Source organism: Pollachius pollachius (genome assembly GCF_949987615.1).
Source record: "Pollachius pollachius genome assembly, chromosome: 11".
Taxonomy (NCBI): domain Eukaryota; kingdom Metazoa; phylum Chordata; class Actinopteri; order Gadiformes; family Gadidae; genus Pollachius; species Pollachius pollachius.
This window is the reverse complement of record NC_136944.1, coordinates 22,822,432-22,832,431: the sequence shown is the minus strand read 5'-3', so window position 1 is coordinate 22,832,431 and position 10,000 is coordinate 22,822,432. Positions and strand designations below refer to the sequence as shown.

General features: G+C 51.0%; 1 protein-coding gene across 2 annotated transcripts in view; it reads left to right on the top strand.

Annotated features, from left to right (window-relative positions):
- Positions 1 to 7,556, top strand: part of cyth1a (cytohesin 1a) — a 40,701-nt gene extending 33,145 nt beyond the window's left edge. For both annotated transcript variants that reach the window (XM_079746834.1, XM_079746835.1), the window contains exons 10-13: positions 1,252 to 1,328; positions 1,712 to 1,780; positions 4,284 to 4,438; positions 4,993 to 7,556. In XM_079746834.1, coding sequence (XP_079602960.1) covers positions 1,252 to 1,328; positions 1,712 to 1,780; positions 4,284 to 4,438; positions 4,993 to 5,071 — 380 coding nt within the window. In that variant the 3' untranslated portion in view covers positions 5,072 to 7,556. The remainder of the gene's footprint in view (positions 1 to 1,251; positions 1,329 to 1,711; positions 1,781 to 4,283; positions 4,439 to 4,992) is intronic.
- Positions 7,557 to 10,000: the final 2,444 nt, after the last annotated feature.

Sequence of the window (10,000 nt, the reverse complement as noted above, 5' to 3'; positions counted from 1 at the left end):
TAGCGTAGCCTAGCCTTGCGTCCCATAGCCTGGCGTAGTGTAGCGTTGCATCGCCTAGAGTAGCCTAGCCTAGCGTAGCATAACATAGCCTAGCGTAGCCTAGCCTTGCGTCCCATAGCGTTGCATAGCCTAGAGTAGCCTAGCCTAGAGTAGCATAACATAGCCTAGCGAGTAGCCTAGCGTAGCTCCTGGCTCCAGGCTGCTCAGCCTCCCAGCATGGCCGCCTGCCATCTGCTCACATGATCAGATTACCGCAGGAAGCAGGGGTGGCACGAAGGGTCACAGGCAGATCAACCACCATGACTTAACTAGAGGGATCCCACGGGGGGGATACAAAACACCTCTTCATTTACTTTGATTTTGTTTGCGTTATTTTGTGTGTTGCTGTGTGTGTGTGTTAGCACAGACACACGTGTCGACAGCAGTCAGGCTATATAGTCGACTATCATGTTCTTTATATAATGTGAGGATAACTTGTTAGCAACGGAGTGGCACAAGAACGCCTAGGTGGTCTAGACGTTGATATCCTCTTTAGCTCTGATTGACCAGCACCAGGAGGGCCGTAGAGCGCCCCCTATGGCATGGGAGGAACAATGCATACTGTTGACTATCCTCATTTACGGTGTTCCGGTGAACATGATGTGATGTCATCCTGCGGTGGATTGGTGCAGAACGCTGCTGGCTGTCTGGGGGCGGGTCTTCTGGAGCTGTCATCTGTCTGTCTGTCCCGACATCCGTCTGCCTGTCTGCTACTCTGCCCTCTGCTGATTGGTGCCCACACTACTTTTTCTCTCTCTCTCTCTCTCTCTCTCTCTCTCTCTCTCTCTCTCTCTCTCTCTCTCTCTGTCCCTCTGTCTCTCTCTCTCTCTCCCTCTATCCCCCCCCTCCTCTCTCTCTCTCTCTCTATCCCCCCTCTCTCTCTCTCTCTCCCTCTATCCCCCTCTCTCTCTCTCCCTCTCTCTCTCTCTCTCTCTATCCCCCCTCTCTCTCTCACACACTCTCTCTCTCTCTCCCTCTCTCCCTCTATCCTCTCTCTCTCTCTCTATCCCCCCCTCTCTCTCTCTCTCTCCCTCTATCCCCCTCTCTCTCTCTCCCTCTCTCTCTCTCTATCCCCCCTCTCTCTCTCACACACTCTCTCTCTCTCTCCCTCTCTCCCTCTATCCCCTCTCTCTCTCTCTCTCTCCCCCCCTCTCTCTCTCTCTCTCTCTCTCTCGGTCGTGGCCCTGTGCTGACTGTATCTCTAATCCACAGGGGGTCGTGTAAAGACCTGGAAGAGGAGGTGGTTCATCCTCACTGACAACTGTCTCTACTACTTTGAGTACACCACGGTGAGTCCCCCCCACGTAGTGGTGGGCGTCTTGTTATTCTTCTTCCAGTTATCGTTATCTTTGTCCTTTCTTTCTATTATCTACATTTTGTTGTTTAAATAACTTTCAGTTCACCAGCAGACCAGTTTGATAGACTCACACCCGACGACCTGCGGTCCTGCGGCGCTAGCGCGGTAACCTAGCCTAGCGTAGCCTAGCCTAGCCTAGCGTAGCCTAACTTAGCTAGCCAGTCTGCCTCTAAGTCTGCAGACTGGCTCCAGACTCAAGCCTGGAGCCAGGAGCTAGGCTAGGCTAAGCAAGGCTAGGCTACGCTACGTACCCCTTGCTGGGGATGGGCACCCTGTTGTGTCCCTGATCTCCTGTGACCCCCCCCCTCTGTGCAGGACAAGGAGCCCCGGGGCATCATACCGCTGGAGAACCTGAGCATCAGGGAAGTGGAGGACAAGAAGCCTGTAAGCACACACACACACACACACACACACACACAGCATAATGCTCCTATAGCTCTGCCTCTGTAAGCACAGCGCCCTCTGGTGGCTCCAGTAACACACACACACACACACACACACACACACAGCATAGCGCTTGCGTAGCTCTGGCTCTGTGAGTACAGCGCCCCCTAGTGGCATCACTACCAACACACACACACACACACACACACACACACACACACACACACACACACACACACAGTGTTGGGAAAGTTCACTTTCTACGTGAACTAGTTCAAAGTTCAGTTCACAAATTTTAAAATGAACTAGTTCAGTTAAACGTTCATAATTTAAAAATTTGAACTAAGTTCACAGTTCCAAAAAATGAACTAGTTCATAGTTCTTTTTTTCAATATGTTGCTGTGAGCTATTCGTTTTTTCCGGCATTTTGAACATTGAGCCCCCTTTGAGGTTTGTCTAGGATGAAATAGAGTGGTTAAATCAAGTATCGTAGCTTAATACAGTTTCTATCATGTTTTATTGCACATTTAGCGCATTTTGTAAATCCCATTGATTTCTGTTGGAAGACTCAATGCTCGTTGGCCGGAAACGGAAAGGGGGGGTGTTCACGTTTGGTTGTAGTCTTTTCTCTCGGTTCTAGCCCTACTGATGAGATGGAGAACCGAGCGAAAAGACTACAATCAAACGTAAACAGCCCCCCTTTCCATGTCCGGCCAAAAAGCAATGATTCTAGGAGGTATTCTAGTCCGCTGAGCTATGAGCCAGAGAGCTAACGTTATGGATTGTACATATTTATAATTCGAAATTCGTCTCAGCCTTTATACCACAGATACTCTAGGGTCTATAGCATATAACCGTGTTGTCTGATTACAGTTTAATTCATTTTCCACAATTTAACAGCTCTTAGTTTTGAAGAATAATCACCGCGCCATTCGTTTCAATGGGAGTCGCGACGGTCTATACTTTCAAAATAAAGTGTACATATTTATAATTTGAAATTCGTCCCAGCCTTCATACGACAGATACTATAGTGTCTATAGCATATAACCGCGTTTTCTGATTACAGTTTAATGTAACAGTAAGCTGGCAACACCGCAACTGCAAATTAACCACACAGAGATAACCATGGCAACCGGTCAAACAACACGGCGATCTGCGCTCGCATCCGCCGTGTTGATAAACAAATAACCCCCATATTGAACGAAGTTAAACCGAGTGAGCGTGCCGTTCACAGACACCAGAATGAACGAGTTCACAGTAACGTTCATCAGGCAGTAATACAGTACGTTCAGTTCACGTTCGCCCGAAATATGAACGCGTTCATGAACTATCGTTCAATGAACGCGTTCAGGCACAACACTGCACACACAGCATAATGCTATCATAAGCTAGCTGAATATGATTGGCTCAAATCGACGTAGAAAACAAACGTGATGTCACTAGCCCAGTAGTAGCGGAGCTGTCACTCACCCTCCGACCTGTCAATCACCCTCCAACCGGTCACTCACCCTCCGACCTGTCACTCACCCTCCGACCTGTCAATCACCCTCCGACCTGTCACTCACCCTCCGACCTGTCACTCACCCTCCGACCTGTCAATCACCCTCCAACCGGTCACTCACCCTCCGACCTGTCACTCACCCTCCGACCTGTCACTCACCCTCCGACCTGTCACTCACCCTCCGACCTGTCAATCACCCTCCAACCGGTCACTCACCCTCCGACCTGTCAATCACCCTCCGACCTGTCACTCACCCTCCGACCTGTCACTCACCCTCCGACCTGTCACTCACCCTCCGACCTGTCAATCACCCTCCGACCTGTCAATCACCCTCCGACCGGTCACTCACCCTCCGACCTGTCAATCACCCTCCGACCTGTCACTCACCCTCCGACCTGTCACTCACCATCCGACCTGTCACTCACCCTCCGACCTGTCACTCACCCTCCGACCTGTCACTCACCCTCCGACCTGTCAATCACCCTCCAACCGGTCACTCACCCTCCGACCTGTCATTCACCCTCCGACCCGTCACTCACCCTCCGACCTGTCACTCACCCTCCGACCTGTCATTCACCCTCCGACCTGTCACTCACCCTCCGACCTGTCAATCACCCTCCGACCTGTCACTCACCCTCCGACCTGTCAATCACCCTCCGACCCGTCACTCACCCTCCGACCTGTCACTCACCCTCCGACCTGTCAATCACCCTCCGACCCGTCACTCACCCTCCGACCTGTCAATCACCCTCCGACCTGTCACTCACCATCCGACCTGTCAATCACCCTCCGACCCGTCAATCACCCTCCGACCCGTCAATCACCCTCCGACCCGTCACTCACCATCCGACCTGTCAATCACCCTCCGACCCGTCAATCACCCTCCGACCTGTCAATCACCCTCCGACCCGTCAATCACCCTCCGACCCGTCAATCACCCTCCGACCTGTCACTCACCCTCCGACCTGTCGTTCCCCCCCCCCCCCCCCGTGTGACCTCCAGAACTGCTTCGAGCTCTACATCCCCGACAACAAGGACCAGGTGATCAAGGCCTGCAAGACGGAGGCTGACGGACGCGTCGTCGAGGGCAACCACACCTTCTACCGCATCTCGGCCCCCACCTCAGACGAGATGGACGTGTGGATGAACAGCATCAAGTGAGTCGCCACGCGCACCGCCACGCACGCGACGCACACACAAACACAACGCACACGCACGCACACACAAACGCAACGCAAACACACATCTCACGCACGCACAACGCAAACACACAACTCACGCAGACACAAACGCAACCCAAACACAGGCCTCACGCAAACACAAACCTCACGCAACCACACAACGTATCTGTTTGTATTTGAGGTGGCCTATTGACAACTGGCCGGGGACTGCGGCTGGAAGTTAGCCCAATAGGCTAAAGCTGCTCCTTTCACTGTACAGTTAATCAAACAGGACTGTCCACGAAACTATAAACTAATAAACTAAACTAAACTAAACAAACGCAGCGGAGTGTGGAGGCGTCCCTGAGCGAGGCGCCCCCCCCCGACTGCTCCCGACCAGCTGGCTGTCGCCCTGCGGGGCCGACTCCGCCGTCGGTGGGTGGATGTGTGCGTGAACGGGTGAATGTTGGGCAGTGTTGTAAAGCGCTTTGAGCGGGCCCTGGTTACAACGTGCAGTCCACTTACCCTGCCCCCTCGCCCCTCCCCTACAGAGCGGCCATCAGCAGGGACCCCTTCTACGAGATGCTGGCCGCCAGGAAGAAGAAGGTCTCCTCCATGAAGAGGCACTAGGGGAGGAGGCTCGCCGGGCCCCCGGAGGGCCCTTCACAGACTATAGGGGCCCCTGGGAGGGGGAGGCAGCGGGCCCCGCACTCCTCATGGGGACGACCCCCCCCCCCCGTGGACGTAATAATAAGAGGCTCGGGGGCCTCTCAGGGGCCCCAGACGGGATCCCACGGCCGTCGCTTCAGGTCTCCGCTTGCTACCAAAAGAAAACAGAGAGCATGCTGGGAAGGTTTATTTTTTGATGAGCGCGTTGTTTTTAAGTCGGCATTGGGGCCGCCCCTTGACTCCTCCTCTTGCCGTTTCTGGGAAAGCGCTCGCCCTCTCGTGGCTTTCCCGGCATTCCCAAATGTATATATAAGCCTTGGAATGTTTGCTTTAACCACCCCCCCCCCCAGCCCGCCTACTGAGCGGACATCAAAGCCCCCCCCCTCCCCTTAATGGGGAACACATGTACGTCTCGTGCTTGGAGCTCCTCAGCAGGTCTGACGAGTCGCTCTCGACCCGAACCGCTCCAGGAATGGAAAGCCGAACTCCACATTTCATTTTGTTCCCGTTCTGAGGGACGTTGGCGTTCTGTTTCCTCAGCTTCTAACGCAGGACTCCTCTCGCTCTCGCCCTCGTTCTTCCAGTTCTTCCGTCGTGTTCTTCCGTTGTTTGCTTCTGGTCCTTCCGTTGTGGTACGGTCTGAGGGTGTGTGTGTCGTTTTATACGCTTTTTTAACGTCCTCTCCGTCTTTCTGTTCAAACCAGGGTTGGTTCCTCAGGAGATTGCTTCCAGATTCCAGGATCATTCTGACTAGCTCTATGCTCGACTAACCAGGTCTGGAGTTTGAACCTCCTTGGACTCTAGACGGCGCTGGCTTGAGGTTCTGCGTGGGAACACGGGCTGATCACAGGACTCTTCCAGAGGCAGGGTTGCCAGATCGGGCCAGATTTCCCGCCAAATCTGGCATCCCTGTCCGCCGGCCACAGGGATGTCCCTGGACCTGAGTCTTTAGGGGCTTTAAGAGGCGTCCTCGCCAGGGCTCATCGCTAGGGGAGTGTTCAGAATTTGAGCTTGTGTCTTGTTCCATCGTCATGTTCAAACGTCTTTTGGTTTCCGTCGATGCGTCTCTCATGCTTCTCCTCTCTCGAACCTTTGGGCCGCTCGGCGCGTGAGCACCGGGGAAGGAGCTGCTGGTTCGTAGCGTTGACCCAGCGTCCGTCTGTCCCTGCAGCCCTACCAACCCCTGCCCCGAGGCCCCTGTAGAGAGGAGCTTCTTTAACCTGAGAAGGTTCGTGTGTCGCTGGGGAGCCGAAGCGTGGAGTGAAACGGATCCCTCCCGTCGTAATAGCCATCCCCCATGCGTCTTCTTCGTACTTCGGTGTCTCCGCCACACGAGAGACCGCCGCAAACAAATACGTTTTAGTGCAAAGTGTATGACCCACATTATGTAAGTTCAGCTTATCTACCGCTGCGACCAAAATCGGGAACTAATTAAAATACTGCAAAAATGCTACGAGAGCCAATCACAATCGTCCCTTCGCCGAGAGGCCCCGTCTTAGGATAAACACACAGGGGCCCTCATGCTCATGATGGGTAGAACCCCCTCCTCGGTGTAGGGGGACCCCTGCCTTCATCCTCTGCAGGGATCGTCTCCACTGACCTGGAGGAGGGTGTTTAGAGTGTGAAGCCATGGTCTCTGGTTCTATAGCTAGCCATGCTGTCCCCCTCACTAACTAGTAACTCCTCCTGTTCTCTCCCGGTCTTTCCTGCGCACTGATCCCACCGATACGAGACCACCCGCAAAACAATCGTAGATATAGATAGTACGGCTTTATTTATCAGAAGTGTATATACTTAAATGTATAGTGGGTATTCGTTGAAAACCTTTTTTCTTCATTTTTTTTGATACGTGTAATAGTCGGTAGTAGAGTGACTTTATTTCCTCTATCATTTTTTCGTGTTTGATTTGAGGGTTCTATCATTGCCATGTAATAAAGCTCAAATAAAAGACAAAGGTGCAGTGTGTACTTGTGAACGTCCGTTGAACAAACATTCATTCACGGTTGAAATCAATATTACGACGAAAGTGATTGTCATTCAAGCGTAATACCATATCGCCCCACCTGAGGGGGCTGTTTCCCAGGTCTCAGCGCTCACTTCCTTCTGGGACGGCCGGATGATGTCACCGTAATTTGATGTGATTTAGAAAACGGTCAATGCATTAAATATACCTGGACTTCCTTGTTGTCCTCCTGTCGCCCTGTTCTCTTACAAAGGCGTGTCCAGTCACGCTGCAGGACAGCGGTAAAGCAGGTGGTGCCTCTCACAATGGACGTTGGTGTGTTATGAATAGCTGTCTGTTCTCTGACAGTGTGTGTTTCCCCGAGTCCTGCTTTCAGAGGACGTATTTCACAACTGACATCTGGCCTGCAGTAGAAATACAAGTAAATGTGCATATCATGTGAAATAATGCCTGGAAAACAGATCAATAACAGATGTATTTCCCCATCGCTGTCGTTTGTGATGTGTGTTACCGTACTCCGCAGAAAACCGACATGGAGGCGGAGTCAATGCATATCCGATGTTCTGCACGCACGCACATATCCCGACATTTAAACTGTCAGTGGGGCGAACACTCGCGTCCGCACAACACATGCACACACAACAACACAGGCAACAAGACACGCACACGGAACAACACATGCACATGCACCCACAACAACACAGGCACACGCAAAAACACACACACACGCACATGCAACAACACATGTACACACAACACGTCCACACGCCACAGCACACGCAACAACACACGCACACACACACACACACGCACATCAAACGCCTTTCTCGCTTTGAGCTGGCGAGACTAAAATCACAAAATTATATTATCTATTATAATTATTATTATTATTATTAAGAAACATTGGTCATTTCTGGAGGAAAGTGAATTAAAACACCCCTCAGCCATGCTTAGGCTTCAAAGGCCCTCATCAGGGTGATGACCAGCGGGCCTCGGAGCGAGATAGATAGATAGATAGATACATTTACATTTAGGGCATTTAGCAGACGCTTTTATCCAAAGCGACTTACAATAAGTGCATTTGTTACAATAAGTACATTTGTCATAAGAAGTGAAACAATATATCGCTGTCGGTACAGTAAAGATGTTCATAGAACCAAGTGCAAGTATTACAATCGCTAGGCTAACCCATTCCCCGTGTAAAGCAATGATAGCAGCTACTGTAGATGCTCCACAATTAAGTACCTTGAATAAGTGCAATGTACAAGTGCCAGGACGTACAACATTTAATGGTGATAGATAGATAGATAGATAGATAGATAGATAGATAGATAGATAGATAGATAGATAGATAGATAAATAGAGACTTTTTTGTCATTGCACATGTCACAAGTACAGAGCAATGAAATTACCAGTTACATCCTGTCCAGCAAACATAAAAAGACAGTGTGGGGAGACAGGACGAAGAGACTGTCGGGACGCACGCGCCCCCTTATTATTCGATAAGAAAAGGAAAACGAGGGGAAAGAAAAGGCAATTCCCAAACTAGGCTCCTCTAAGGGGGGGCACAGTGTAGGGATTAGGAAAAAACAGCTCAGCACATAAGCAACATATTAAAAACATTAAAACACATGTGGAAGGGGGAAGGGTGTCTGGGAGGGGGGGGGGGGGGTGTCACAGCTCAGACACCGGGGGGAGGACGCAACCAGCGGGCGCGTCGCATCACTGACGGCGTACTGCACTGTAACGAGGACGAGGCCGCGTTCCAGTTCAAACCAGGGGACTGGGCCGCGTTCCAGTTCAAATAAGGGGACTGGGCCGCGTTCCAGTTCAAACCAGGGGACTGGGCCGCGTTCCAGTTCAAACAAGGGGACTGGGCCGCGTTCCAGTTCAAACCAGGGGATCTGATAGCAGAGCTCAAAGCAAACAAAGGACATCAGCGGACCGGAACGAGCTGTGGGGACTTACGAGAAGGGTCCTGGCAGGGGCCCAGGGCCCAGAGTAGGGCCCCCAAATTAGGGCCCCTGGGCTGGGGCCCAGAGTAAAGTCCATCTGGCTGGACAACAGGTGAGCTGGTCATAGCTCATAGAACGTCGTTAAGGTAGGGGGATTCCCAAGCACAGTGGAGGAATAAATTACGTGTAGAAATACAACCTCTTCATTCAGATCATACCATTGGCAAAACGAGGCCAAGTGCTAACAGGGAAAATGTAATGCAAGCAAATATCCAACTATGAGTACTCATTAAGGCAAATATCCACCAAGCATTATTAATTATTAAGACGTTTTTTACATTTCAGCAAAACAAATTATTTGCATAATTTGTTATTTATAGAATACTTTGTATCTATATATAATAAAGCATTTCGGTGGACCAGTAGAAGCACCCGGTTGAACACGTTTACGAGGTAATAATTGAGAGTTCTTTGTGTGGTTCCGTTGTTAATACCGCGATGGCTGCGTTCCAAACCAACACCGCCTGACGGTAACACCCTTTTGTAATCTCCTTCACGCAGCCGCAAGTCAAACATTGTTTTAGTGCTGCTGTGTGCCTGTGTGCGTGCGTGTGTGTGTGTGCGTGCGTGCGTGTGTGTGTTTGTGTGTGATGGGAAACACGAGGCGTGTCACTATTATGCTCGAGCAGAAGGACATGTTTGCTGCTGTTGTCATTCCAAGCTATTGTGCGGGAGCTCGCATTCATTGATAGAGCTTTTTCCACTGATCAAGCAGGAAACATTTCAGCCTCGTGCTCATCATCATGACTTGCAGAAAAGAGAAGGGGAAATAAGTAAGAAATGGATGCAGGTCACTAAAGTAAAAAAAATACTGATTGGAGGTGAAAGTTCTGTGCAAGTTCATACCACATACTCTCTCTCTCTCTCTCTCTCTCTCTCTCTCTCACACATACACACACACACACACACACA